General features: G+C 49.6%; 1 protein-coding gene across 4 annotated transcripts; it reads left to right on the forward strand.

Annotated features, from left to right (window-relative positions):
* The first annotated feature begins 1,967 nt into the window (after positions 1-1,967).
* Positions 1,968-11,370, forward strand: CNBP (CCHC-type zinc finger nucleic acid binding protein). Of its 4 annotated transcripts, none has more exons than XM_062008096.1 (5): positions 1,968-2,097; positions 8,490-8,609; positions 8,869-8,964; positions 9,150-9,348; positions 10,304-11,370. In XM_062008096.1, exons 2-5 carry the CDS (start codon positions 8,507-8,509, stop codon positions 10,419-10,421), a joined length of 516 nt encoding a protein of 171 aa, XP_061864080.1. In that variant the 5' UTR covers positions 1,968-2,097; positions 8,490-8,506; the 3' UTR covers positions 10,422-11,370. The 4 variants fall into 4 exon arrangements, with proteins under 4 accessions (XP_061864080.1, XP_061864079.1, XP_061864081.1 ...); XM_062008095.1 differs by having other exon boundaries at positions 8,869-8,963; positions 9,146-9,348; XM_062008097.1 differs by having other exon boundaries at positions 8,872-8,963; positions 9,146-9,348.
* Positions 11,371-13,941: the final 2,571 nt, after the last annotated feature.

Below are 13,941 nucleotides of genomic sequence, written 5' to 3' on the forward strand. Positions count from 1 at the left end.
AGTGTCTTTCTTAGCCTTGTGGACAGTACCAGAAGTACAACCAGCAAAACACAAGAAAAGCAGTTAGGAAAGCTGTGTTGCAATGGTTTTGTCAGTTCAAAGTTCCTAAGGTAGAGACTCATCCAGATGCCAGGTTCTAGTACTTTGGAAAGAAAAAAACAACCCAAAAGTAAAGATTTGATGGATCAAAACTGAGGAAGTATGATTTTCCCCGTGCATTCTTTCTTAGTGACACGGATCTGTCATTTGTGAGTTTGGGGTTTTTTAACATAGTCATGATTTAGAAGCTCAGAGCTCTTCCTTAGCTACACATATTATTTTTCTTCCCTTTATTGCCTGAAAAGAGTAGTAATTAAAACTAGAAGTATCACTACTTGTGAACAGGATTGTAATGTATCTGAGGCAACCAAAGGCCACAAAAATTAGGCTAAACTGGAACAGTAGAGATTAAAAATAATTAATAGCAAGAAACTTTATTAGGAGTTTGAAGGACATTGGCAATGTTGATGTTTTTACATGGCTGTAAAACAAATACCAGCATGAGAGCTGGCAAAAGCTTTTAGTAAGACACTGTGGCACATTCAGAGATGGTCCTGAAAGGCTCATCCACTCTTTGAGCTGCTGATGCAACCCAGCCTTAGTTCTGTAGGAAATACAGCATGTTATGAACCACACAATGCCAATGTAGCACACAAAGTACAAATACAGCCGAGTCCATCTTAAATGAACTGCACTTAACAACACAGTAAAAGATGTCTGTTGTTACTCATATTCTAATAAAAGAAACCTAACTCCAGTGCTATTAGATTTACAGCTTGAGGAAAGGTCAGTCCAAAGTGTCTCCAGCACCAACCGGGCACTGGCTTTTTCCTTCAGAGCCCCTGGCCCTGGTGGGGCGCTTTTCTAACTGGTGAGGCAGACAGGAAAGCCATGAAGCTGAAATGGTGAAACTCTTTAACAAGCCGATGGGGCCCAGCTGAAGCGGGCAGCTGCGGACGTTGCCTGTGCCCTGTCCTTCCTGGGACACCCACGGGGAAGTGGCTTTGGTGCAATACTTGGCCGCAAACAAGTTCCTGGGCAAAAGCGTGTTTTTGTAGTCATTCTCACAGCCGAGGACTAAACCAGGCGGCGTTGGTTTGTTGTTCGTGAGGCTCCTGTAAGGCACAGGCGCTGGGACAATCAATTTTGTCCAGTAACTCGACTCTTAGAATGCCTCGTGGTGTGTTTGGCTGCGATATGCATTAGTATCAGCAGCCGTGTTAGCCGGTGAAGCCAGGCGCTCTGGAAACGCCGGCGGTGCCGTCCCCACCGCCGCCAGCGCGGCCGAGCCCGCGTCCACCATTTCCTCGCGCCGCGCCGTCAAGATGGCGGCCGCTCCCGCTCCCGCCCACACGGGGCCGCCGGCCGCGCTCACAGCCTCAGCGCGGCACCCGCTGCACAGGGCGCTGCACAGGGCGCCGAGCCGGGGCCGCGCCGGCGGGGAGATGAGAGGCGATGGCGGCAGAAGCGGCGAGGCCCCGGCGCTTTGGCCAATGGGCGAACCCGCAGCCCCGCGTGTCCCGCTCGCGCCGCACGGCCGGGGCTGCGGGCGGCTGCCTCAGCTCCCCGCGCTGCGCCGAACACTGCGGGGAGGCGCGGGGGCGACGCAGAGCCGCCTGGGCAGCGAGTCACGGTGCGGAGCACACGGCGGCGCCGAGCCCAGGGTGCCGCTCGCACAGAGCGCGGCCCCGCCGTGCCCGACCCCAGCCCCCGCCAGCGCGGAGCGAGCGCCGCCCCGGCCCCGCCGCGCAGCCGGGCAGCAATGGGGCGCGGCCCCGCCCACCCGCCGCCCGCCATGGCTGGGCGTCCCCGGCGGCCGCTCCCATTGGCCGCCCGGAAAAGCGGCTGGCGCCCATTGGCCGAGAGGTGGGCTCAGGGAGCCGTGCGCAGCGGCGGAGGGCGGGGCGGGGTGATGTAGGGGGAGAGCGCGTGGGGCCGTGTGCAAACCGCGTGTGGCGCAGCCAGAAGGGACGCGGGAGCGGGCGGGCAGAGCCGGGGCGAGCGCGGCCTACTGTCGTCTGGGTGCGATACAGCCGCATCGGGAGCGAGGGGCCGCAGGTAACTGCCGGGGCGGCCTCGGCAGCTAAGGCGGCTGCTGGGGCCGAGGGTGGGGAAGGGCAGGCGAGAGCGCTGAGGGATGATGGCGCTGGCGCACTCGGGCCTAGTGCGCGGGAAAGTGTCTCCGGCCGGCCCGGAGGAGCTCGGGCGCGGTTCCTCGGCTCCAGGGAGGAGCGGGCGGCGGGGCGAGGCGGATGCGGAGCGCTGAGGGGAGAACGGGGCGCTGCGAGGGCGGGCGGTGGCGGCGGGTGAGTCAGGCGGGTTCCGGGAGGCGCGGAGGGAGCCTGCGCCGCTCTGGGGGCAGGGCGGCCGGGCCCGGGCGGCGGCAGCCTGTCCCGCGCGGCCCGGCAGCTGCCCGGGAGCACACTCCGCCGGGCCCCGGGCCGCTGGTGGCTCTTGGCCGGGGGCCGGCGGCTGCGGCGCCGTGTCCCGCTGGCGAGGCCCGCGGCGCGGGGGCGGCGGGCGGTGTGGGAGTTGGGGGTAACGCTCCCCCCGGTGCCGTGTGGAGCGGGAACCGCCTGCTCGGGCCTTAATGCGTGGGTTGGGGCGTGTGACTAAACTTCCCCGTGGGTGAGTGGCTGCAGCAAGTTTGGAGCGGCGAAGATCTTGTAAGACCGGGCGCTGGGTGGAAGGTGGCTGAAGTAATTTTATTTATTTTTCTCTTTTTTTCCCTAATTACTTGCGGTTTGTTCTTTCAACCTGCGGCAAGCCCCGCGCGGCGGTGGCCGAGGGGCGGCCGGCGCGGCCCGGGCCTGCGCACCACGTGGCTGCCCACGTGTGAGGCTCCGCCGGAGACCAGAGAGGGTCGAGGTGTTGCAACTATTTGTCTCCGACCACAGGCACGGACGGTGGCCTGCTCCAAATCCAACTGTGGCCTATAAATGGATAGGAAAAACAGCCTGTGACATCCACAGATCACGAACTAGTGAAGCAGCCTTTTATTTCAGTTCCTGTCAGAGTTCTCATGTAACTCGTGTTACTCAATCAATATCATGAATTGTCATAAGGAATTATTAAACCTAATAGCGGGTTTTATTTTTATTTCAGCTCTTAAAAAGATCCCATTGCAATGCAAGCATTAGGGTTGCCAAGACTGGGATTTCTTCCTCAATGCAGACTTTCCTAGAGAAACAATCCTGCAACTGTCTTCAAAGTGAAGAGGTTAAATGAGTTCACCGTGGCCTTGCAAACAGTCTTGCAAGTTACAGGCTTAACCTGCCACTTCTTATAAACTCACTTTATTAATGTCTAGACTGATTTTTGTTTAAAGAGGTGGTGTGTTGATGGTGTTTACTTTTCTTTGAATTAGAAACTTTGGACAAGTAGCAATATAAAAATTGAAGGGGAAGTTGGTAGAATGCATATTTGTTTAACTAACACAGATAGATTGTGATACAGAATCACTTTTTCTGATGAGCCTTTGCTCTTCTGATTTGTGTCCCCAAAGCTATCCCAGGAATTACCAATCTAATCAAACTCATGATGGCTTTTTGACCTGGCTTCTGGCCCCTCAGTAGGGATCTAAGTTCTCGAGTTTCAGTTAATGTTCAATGTTGTTGGGTCATCCTGGCTGTGGAATGTATGGAGGGGGACCCAAATGGAGCGCAGAGCTTTTCTTTCTGCTTCTGTGGGTTTTCTTGGAAGCTTCAAACTACTTCCTGTCAGAATTGGGGGCTTGTTATCTGGGGCTCAGAACACTTTAATGTTTGGTCTCTTCTCTTAAAGACAAAAGCCAGAGGAGGGAGTGTCACTGACTCTGTAGCATGTTTTCAGGTTATGGATGTGGAAATTCAGCTGCCTGACTACTGAGTAGCTTTGACAATCCCCTGTTCAAGAATTCTCAAAGCATGCCTTTTGGGCAATCAGAACTCCTCATGGGTAGCACTTCTGTGTTAAATGAGTAATGTTTTTACTTATCTTTTGAAACTAAATGCCAGCACTTCTGTTAGCAGTTCTTTCTGCCTTTTCTGTTTCTATACCTTACAGGAAAGCAAAGCTGTGCTTCTTTTCACGTAGGGCTGGCACCGTGTTCAGGCTGGCATGTCAGATTCAGGTGTGGTATTGTAGGCTGGTCAGCAGCAGCCTGGAAGGAAACTGCTGATTTCTCAACATTTGCCTCTTGATTGTAGCTGACTTGCCAAAGAGCTCTGGAATATGCTGGCTTTATCTAGTGTGTCCTTTGAAGGCATGAAGTCCCATTAATGTTGAATGAAGGGGTTAGTTGTAGAGCAAAAGAAACACATGGTAAGTATGCCCCTGTTATATTGGGCTGAAACTGTTGGTATCCAGGAGAATCTCAAGTTATCTTCAGCTTCCTTTCTACTATTAAGGAGCCCAAGTTAATTTTACTTTTGTGAAAACAAACTTCCTCCTCGGGGCTTCTAGGCTAAAAGCCACAGAGGAAGGAACGTTAAATTGAGCTTAATGAAACTCGATGATGGAAAGCATGACCAATGAGCTACTGAATAGACTTGGATATTGCTGAATCCTGTGAATCCTCATGGAGAGGATTAACAGCACCTTGCCCATTTGAAAAGATGGAATGTGTTAATTGTAAGACCATGACCTTCTGCTTCAGCTTGGTACAAGAAACTTCAACATTTCTCATCACTAGAAGAATCACAAAGAAACTTTGTCCCTTTGAAGTTTGGTGCTGAAGTTGCACTCCAAAGCTTCAAATCTGGCCTAAGAAACCACTGAGGTGGCACCTCTCACTCAGATCTTTGAGCTGTTCTCAGCCCATGGTCTTTAGCAGTAGAGTGGTTGTCCAGAACAAAGTCTAAGGTTTTCTTAGTAATGTTTTGTGAGTAGCTGTAAAGTTACTTTCAGCTTGATACCATGGTTAGGGAGCTCTGTAAAAGTTGAGGTAAATAGCTACCTTTTCTCTTTAATGGTAAGATTTGAGGCAACTAGACTTAGATGTCTCCAAAAGTTTTGGAATCTAGTCCATGAGGCAGTGGCTTAGTCTGTTGTGCAGCATTTGACCTGGCTCAGAAATTCTAGATGAGGCCATAGTTGTAATTTGTTTCCCATTATTATTATTATTTGTCCTGTGTAAAGGCTGTGAGGAATGCAGGGGTGGAAAGCTGCTTTGTATAACACATCTGAGCTGCAGAAAACACTGATAGATGGGACTGAGTGAAAACTTTCCAAGAAGACTTTAACAAGCAGCCTTCTCACAGAAGGCTTGCCTAAGGTGGCCTTGATAGATAAAAGGAGCTGCTGGAAAGTTGCCTGTGGTGACAAAATGGAGGAGTATTGACTAATAGAGGAGAATTTGAACTTGGGTGGTTTTTACTGTACTCATTTGTTTTCTTTTGGAAGTAACAGAAAAATGCAATGGTGTTCAAACTGCTTGGAGGTTATCCATTTAAGGACTTGTCTTCTGAACCAGCCTCTTCTGGATATTGCTCCTTAAGGGTGGCTGTTGGGCTTCTCTGAAAAGGAAATCCTTCACAGCCATTTGTTTAAAACAGTTTACACCCCTGGGGAATTTTGTTCTCTCTAAGACTTCTAAGAAGAATGTGGGGCAAGTAAAATGAACATCAGCTGCATTTACCTCTAGCTGCTGAACCTGTATTGGGTTTCAGATCCTTTGCAGGAAGAATGCAGAAGTTAAACATAAATACACTGGTGAAGAGACATTCCAGGCAAACTGTTGAGTACTTCATACACTTCAGATAGCGAGATGGAACAGCATACTTTGGAATCATACTCCTGTTGCAGCTGTAGCCTTCAAATATCTTGAGTTCAGGAAGAAAAGGGCCTCGGGATAAAGGTATTTTAATTAATTTCTCAAAATAGTCTTAAAGGATAGCTGTGCAGGGACAAGAGGTTGGATTTTGATTGCTTACTTGGGTTGCATAATCTGTTTGCTGGTTTGCTTTATACCAGAGAACAAACTTCAGGTTTTCCTCTTCAAGGAGCAATTATAAAAGAGGCAACTTTGGCTCAGATGAAAACTCCTCTTTTCAGCTTCCTTTGAGGCAGTGAGTACGGAGCATTTGTTTGTCAGACCGCTCCTGACCCTGAGCAGTAGATTGACAGATTAGATACAGACTGATGGGTGAATCTGTGTAACACTTCTGCATGGTGTTATCTAAAGCAGGACTAGCTCACCTGTTAAACAGTTGTCTTCTAGCATATCTTAACCTACTTGGTTGTCAGGTTCTTCATGTCAGTTACTGCTAGAAATACTCAAATCCTGTTCTGTAGTTTCAAGTTTGTAGTTTGGAATGGGAGCCTGGTGGTTGTCAGTGTCTGTAAAGGTGCATTGCAGTTCTGTTGCAGCTGTTGGCATACTGCTCTGCTCTTACTAACAGGTTTTATGCTGCAGTTTTAAGAGTTGCAAGTTGGGCAAAGAATAGATCCTGGTAAATCAATCAAAGACACCTCTCTTGTCCCTCTTAAAATGAAAACCATCACCATCTATTGTGCCTGAGCCCTGCTCCTGCAGTTGGCTTTGCCTGTGTTTTTCCTCTTCTGCAGTGTCAACATGGTTGCTATGAAAACAGGCATAAACAATAGCACACAGTGCCAGCTGCTGCCACCGTAACAGACAGCTCTTCACCCTTGGACGTCCTAATAAGAGAGTTACAAGTCTTGAACACTGAGATGAAGCAGAGAAGACTGAGTAATATGTAAAATGGAACTGTATCTCTCAAGTGCTCAGACAACCAGTTGTTTTTACTCTTGTTGACGTCTGTTTAAGATCTTCTTACATCCTTTCATTACAGAACTTCATTTGAAGAGTCAATACCATCGTCTGGTCTGGCTGTAGATGGGGTATTACAGGGTTGCATATTAAAGTTTGTGTCTCTTGTGCTTTTGAATTCTCAGGTTTCTGCTGTGGTTGGAAGGATGAGTGGTCAGTTCTGTAATCAAGGTGATGGGAGAGTGAGGAACTGTTTTGAGGGAGGAGTAGATTTGTTCAGCTTCAGAATACTTTAAAAACAGCTCCAGAAATTTGTGTTTAGGTACAAAATCTCCATTTAAGAGCTGAATGTCAGGATACCAGTTGTGGTTCTATCTTGTGGTTGTGTGGTGTTCTTGGTGCTTTTGTAGTGGCTTTTTTGAACTCAGAAACGTCCCTGGTACTCTGTGCTGCGTGGTTTGGAGGGGAACATTCTGTAACACACACATTGCAGGGTTACAGGAGGATTATACTGATGGGGGATCAGGTACACTGACCAAACACACCAGATAAAGATTCTACTTCTCTGTTCAGTCAAAGATAATAAATTGGGATGGAGCATGTGAAGTATTTAGACTTCAGGAGAAAACAAAACAAAGCTTGACTTTGGTATTTTTAAACTAGCAAACTTTAAACTTGTCTTCAGGCACACTTTAAAGAAGACACCAGTTTAAATGTTTAACTTCCTTGTTCTTTTCTGGTTGCAGATGTCTTGCGTAACTGGTTTACAGCTTAGGGGAGTTAAGGTGCTGTGACTATAGTCTGCTAAACCCCATTCCAGCACTGCTTCAGTGGCCTGGGGCTGACTTTCCTGCTCATAGAAATGCACCTCTCTTCCCCAATATGGGCAAAAGGAGAGGTTTATATTGTCTCAGACTGACGTGCCTATCTGATGGTTCTCTAGCATTCTAAGCATGTTTTCCTAGTTAGCCTTCTAGATAGCTGGCAAGTGTTTGGTGTCTTTTAGGGAAGACAAATGTCTTCAGTGTTTGCTTTCATGTAAACCTGGGAGTGAGGCACGTGTCTTGAGCTACAGGTTAATATATTGCAGTTGAAATTCTCGTTTCTCAGAGTTTAACTGTTGTTTGGGTCATAAAATAACTTCAGTCTCCAAATGTTGAGCTAATATGCTCTTGAAAGCTTCAGATTCAAAATTGCTTATTCTTACAGCGAACTTCCAGAAGGAAGCTTGATTAGTCAACAAATGTAGTAGCTGTCAGCTGGACATTTCAAGCGGAAAGCAAATCAGCTACCAGGAGGAAATAATTTGTACAGATAGGTAGCTGGCTTTTGAGTTTTAACTCTGAGGAATAAAGAAGAAGGTATATTACTGAAAGAACACCAGGAAAGCTGGTTAGGCAGTAGCTAAAAAGGCTCTACTTCTTTTCTTCCCTACTCCTAAGCATTTTTGTAAGTTTTCGAAGTGAAGGATGGCTACAAAAACTTAGAGGAAGAGATACATGGTACACTGTTTCTTTGGCTGGTCAAAGCTGACTTAATCCAAGCAAAGCAAACTTTTACCTCCTACATTGGTTTTAATAGTAACGATCAGGTGCCATGCAGGGAAGTACAGTTGGCCAGAGGCACTGCTTGGGCTGCAGTGCCTTTGCCAGAAGGCTGGGAAACCTCAATCTCCTACATGAATGTAGCCTTTGGTTGGGGCAGGGGAAAGTGTTCTAAAACTGTGTGTCTTCCTCAGGCAGGTGATCTGCAGCCATGAGCAGCAACGAATGCTTCAAGTGTGGACGTACTGGCCACTGGGCTCGGGAGTGCCCTACTGGAATTGGCCGTGGCCGTGGGATGAGGAGCCGTGGCAGAGGTGAGGGATTGCTGCACTCTTCAGTGTTTGTACAGTAAGATCTTCAGCTGACTGTTCTGAGTAGTGTGTGAAACTGGCTTTGTTAGCCTGAAGAAATTAGAACACGTTGACTGGTTCTTGCTTCTGCATCAGAATTTTGCCGGGGGTCTCTCAGAGTGAAGTGAACTTGTCGACTGGCAGTGGTCTTGATTATTAACTCTTGAGAATATCCTTAACTCGATCCTTACACTTCTTTTCTCCTTCTGTTACCCATTTCAAGCAGGCTTCCAGTTCATGTCCTCGTCTCTCCCGGACATCTGTTACCGCTGTGGTGAGTCTGGCCATCTTGCCAAGGACTGTGATCTTCAGGAGGATGGTAAGTATCACTAAATATTCCATCTCTTCAGTCACATGGATGGAGATCTGTGGCTGAAGAGAAGGGTACAGTACACTGACCATTCCCTGGCAACAAACTGTACGTGTGCTTTGTTAGAAGCACGCTACATCCCACTCTACCAAGGTTTTATAGTCTTGTTTGGTATGTTTTTCTTATTGTGGAAGCCTGCTATAACTGCGGTAGAGGTGGCCACATTGCGAAGGACTGCAAGGAGCCCAAGAGGGAGAGGGAGCAGTGCTGCTACAACTGTGGCAAACCTGGCCACCTGGCTCGTGACTGTGACCATGCAGATGAGCAGAAGTGCTACTCTTGTGGAGAGTTCGGACACATTCAAAAAGACTGCACCAAAGTGAAATGCTATAGGTAAGGACTGACAAGGGGCAACTTCAGGATGGGCTTCAGGCCATAGATGAGTTCTATATCTGATTTTGGTTAGGGAATGAAGCTTCAACTTTGACCAGGTACCTTGTTTCCTTAAACAACTGCACATTCTTGTTCAACACTAAGACCTAAACACTTGTCAACAGAGTATAGATTCAACGATGCACCTCTTCAGGTGACCAGAGCAATGCAGATGTTAAATTGCTTGAATTGTATTGGAGAAAGAGCTGTCTCTTTTGCAGATGACAGGAAGTACTTACTTGTAGCACAGATTTAAACTACACTTGGGTACCTTGTCTGGTTCTTATGCTGGAACTAGCAAATTCCAGCTGTACAAATAGTGACTGGCACAGCCTCAGCAGGAGTACACTTTGGGTGTCTTGGTTATAGGAGCCTCACGTGGAAGCAGATGGTAGGCTTTAGTTTGAGGATGGTAGGCTTTAGTTTGAGGATGGTAATCTGTAATGGCATCTTCAAAATGGTGCCTGGTGTTTGAATACAAGCCTGCACTAGACACAGTATATTTCTGGAGTGCAGTATTCTTCACCCTACCAAGGTTCCCTCCTGTGGAGGAAGGAGAGGGAATGTAGTGTGTTGGCATTAAAATCAATTGTTCTTAGAACAAGACTAAACTGCAGACAGAAGAATGAGAGCAGGCAAAACTTGGCACTTGATTAAAAAAAGCAACTTCTGTACTTGTTGTATGGTGATTTTGGCATATACAGCAGTTAATGTGAGTTGGTCACCTGGAGGAGAGTTCCTGGCTTTGGTGAAGACAAATCTTTCACTCGCGTTGAAGAATTCTAGAGCATGGAAGTAGGAGTCTCAAATTCTGACCTAGTGTTGCATGAAATTAGATGATGCCCTTGACAGAATAGGCTTGTCTTTCTGAGTCCTGGATGGTTTTGCTGAAATTGTTTGCGTCTTGTTTTTCCAGGTGTGGTGAAACTGGCCACGTAGCCATCAACTGCAGCAAGACCAGTGAAGTCAACTGCTACCGCTGCGGCGAGTCAGGGCACCTTGCACGGGAATGCACAATTGAAGCTACAGCCTAATTATTTTCCTTTGTCGCCCCTCCTTTTTCTGATTGATGGTTGTATTATTTTTCTCTGAATCCTCTTCACTGGCCAAAGGTTGGCAGATAGAGGCTACTCCCAGGCCAGTGAGCTTTACTTGCCGTGTAAAAGGAGGAAAGGGGTGGAAAAATCAACTTTCTGCATTTAACTACAAAAAATGTTTATGTTTAGTTTGGTAGAGGTGTTATGTATAATGCTTTGTTAAAGAACCCCCTTTCCGTGCCACTGGTGAATAGGGATTGATGAGTGGGAAGAGTTGAGTCAGACCAGCAAAACCCTCTCTGGGTTACATGGAAGTGATCCTATGCAGGAGGAAAGAAATTCTGGAAGTGTCTAAACTTCCTCATAACTTTAATTTTATTACAATGGCCTTGGATTGTCTGACCTCAGTAGCTGTTAACACCAAGTAATATCTGTATCGGGCCCTACCTAGAGCATATAGCTGAGTGGGAGTAAACAAACAAGATGCACATGCCTGTTAATGGCCTTGAGAGAGAGAGAGAGAAATCAGAAATAAAAGTAACAGTTATTCAGTCAATGAATGTTCACGTTGGAGACACAGAACGTAATGGGAGGCTTTTGAGTAAATACTTCAAAGTAAATCTGAAACCCAGACATCAGTGCTCATAGCAAATACAATTTGGAGCTATTCAGGAGTTGCAAATAAAATGCATTTTCACAGAAATCAAGATGTTATTTTTGTATACTATATCACTTAGACAACTGAGTTTCATTTGCTTGTAATCAGTTTTTAAAGTAAGATGGTAAAAGCAATTGAAGTCCTAGAACATAGAAAATGTAATTTTAAACTATCAATAAAGCTGGAGGAGGAAGGGGAGTTTGGCTAAAGTTCCTTTTTGTTTATTTTTTGTTTTCATGTACACAGTGCAAAATAACATATTAAAAAGGGGTATGTGGAGGTGTAAAATGTTCAGTTTGGACTTTTCTTTTGTACTGTCTTACCGTTAAGTGTCCCTTGGGCAGCATCAAGCTGCAGGTCTGTGGTGTGCAGCCCTTCCCTGGGCTGTCACCTGGCCATGGGTGGCTCCTGTGCTCTAAGGTTGGGGGTTGTTTTGTCAGCTCTGATGCACTTGAAGCAGTTCTCTAAAAATCCTTGAAGGTCCAGTGAGTTCTAGATCTAGAGGAGTTTAATGGTCTGATAGTGGTGCTTCAGCCTTCCCAGTGGCGTTACACTCAACACTAACTGGAAGTTTGAAATGGGCACTTGCTATGCATTGTTCTACTGTGGTGATTGGCTCAGTGACAGTGAACAGTGTTTAGACTCACACAGATGGACAGAGCTCACACAGAGGGGTTTGAGCACATCCACTCAGAAAATGAGTAAAGTTGTGATGTGCAGGAGGAAGGAGGGCAGCAGTTCTTGACCATGTGCTTCACTCCGAGGCACCGTTGCAGAGGCATTCCTGCGAGGGCTGGTGTTCTGGGCACCCAGTGGCAGCTTCAGCTGGGGTGTTCATCAGCTGCTGCTGGTCCTGCAGAGCTGGCATCTGCCTAGGTGTGATCAGAGAGAAGGAACCGTGTCCCTTTGTGTTTGTCTCTTCACACAAAAACTAAAGCCTTTCCTTCCTTTTGACTCCCAGTGTGTTTCAGAGGCTGTGGGTGTGCTGGAGTGGTACAAAAATGGCTGGTGGGGTTGGGATGATTGTGTGTGGATCTCTAGAAAGCACCAGACTGAGCATCTACAGCTGTGTAAATTGTCACTTCTAGATCTGCAGCACAATCAACCAGTGTCAACCCTTTCAGCTCTTTTGGAAGCAGGGCTGTTAAGCGTGTGGCAGTTACCCCTGTTAGGTCAGGGTCTTCCAGGAGCAGCTTCAGCCTGTGGCTTTCAGCAGAGCAGTCTGAACACCTCAGTTGGTGAACTAGAAGATCCCAGTGGGGAGTGTGGCTTGGGAGTGTTTGAAACTGCAAAAGTCATTTATTGCCTGTCAATCTTCAGGTTTCAGGAAATCTATCTAAAATGTGAGTCTCCAAGAGGACTGTGATGGGCACAGCTGCTGTGTCACATCAGGTGCTGTGTGCTCGGGTGGGGGTGATTCTGCAGTGGGCTGCTGTAGCAACTGAGAGTTCTTTAACATTCAATGAAATAAAGACCTATGAAGAACTGAAGTTTTCAGCCTGGGTTTGATGTTCAAAGCCTATGGAAAATGTTGAGCTATAGTTCAGGGAGGAAAGATTGCTGGAGAGACTGAAAGCCATAGGTGGCTAGAGCCTTGATGGCTTGGCTGGCAGCAGCCAACTGTTTTCTGTAGTCTCTGGTGACAAGACAAAGGGGTAATGGACAGAAGCTGTAACACAGAAAGATCTTAAATAAAAGCCTGTTGAGGTGAGGGAGCCCTGGCCCAGGCTGCCCAGGGAGTATGAGGAGGCTCCTCGGGAGGTTTCCAACCCCACCTGGACACGTTCCTGTGCCCCCTGAGCCAGGGGAACCTGCTTTAGCAGGGGCTGGGCTGGATGAGCTCTGCAGGGCTGTCCCCACCCCACCATTCGGGGTTTCTATGAAATATGTCATACATGAAATAACGGTACAAAAAGCTGCGGCTTGTCCTGAAGCACAGGGCTTTTTGCAGGCTGTAGTCCGTGAGAAGCGAGATACGTAACGCCAGCTCAGAGGCTTGATCCTGGGTGTACAGAGCAGTGCAGAAGAACCCAGATCCTCTAACCCTGTGTGGGACTGATGGCTTCTGAAGAAAACGTCGGTCGGAAATTGCGGCGGGGCCGGGAAGTGGCTGCGGGCCGGGAAGCGGCTGCGGGCCGGGGAGCGGCTGCGGGGCCGGGAAGCGGCTGTGGGGCGGGAAGCGGCTGCGGGGCCGGGAAGCGGCTGCGGGGCGGGAAGCGGCGGCTGCGGGGCGGGAAGCGGCTGCGGGGCGGGAAGCGGCTGCGGGGCCGGGAAGCGGCTGCGGCGGGGCCGGGAAGCGGAGGCTGCGGGGCGGGAAGCGGCTGCGGGGCGGGAAGCGGCTGCGGGGCCGGGAAGCGGCTGCGGCGGGGCCGGGAAGCGGAGGCTGCGGGGCGGGAAGCGGCTGCGGGGCGGGAAGCGGCTGCGGGGCCGGGAAGCGGCTGCGGGGCCGGGAAGCGGCTGCGGCGGGGCCGGGAAGCGGAGGCTGCGGGGCGGGAAGCGGCTGCGGGGCGGGAAGCGGCTGCGGGGCCGGGAAGCGGCTGCGGGGCCGGGAAGCGGCTGCGGCGGGGCCGGGAAGCGGAGGCTGCGGGGCGGGAAGCGGCTGCGGGGCGGGAAGCGGCTGCGGCGGGGCCGGGAAGCGGCTGCGGGGCGGGAAGCGGCTGCGGGGCGGGAAGCGGCGGCTGCGGGGCCGGGAAGCGGCTGCGGGGCGGGAAGCGGCGGCTGCGGGGCGGGAAGCGGCTGCGGGGCGGGAAGCGGCTGCGGGGCGGGAAGCGGCGGCTGCGGGGAGCGGAGGGAGCGGGCGGGGCGCGGAGGGAGCGGCCGTCCCGCTCCTGCGCATGCGCAGTCGGGCCCGGAATCGGT

This window comes from Colius striatus, chromosome 15, assembly GCF_028858725.1.
Source record: "Colius striatus isolate bColStr4 chromosome 15, bColStr4.1.hap1, whole genome shotgun sequence".
In the NCBI taxonomy this organism is placed as follows: domain Eukaryota; kingdom Metazoa; phylum Chordata; class Aves; order Coliiformes; family Coliidae; genus Colius; species Colius striatus.

Coding starts and splice junctions, on each gene's coding strand:
- CNBP (XM_062008095.1), top strand. CDS start 8,507: ATGAGCAGCAACGAATGCTTCAAGTGTGGACGTACTGGCCACTGGGCT. Junction 8,610..8,868: donor GATGAGGAGCCGTGGCAGAG/GTGAGGGATTGC, acceptor ACCCATTTCAAG/CAGGCTTCCAGTTCATGTCC. Junction 9,349..10,303: donor ACCAAAGTGAAATGCTATAG/GTAAGGACTGAC, acceptor TTGTTTTTCCAG/GTGTGGTGAAACTGGCCACG.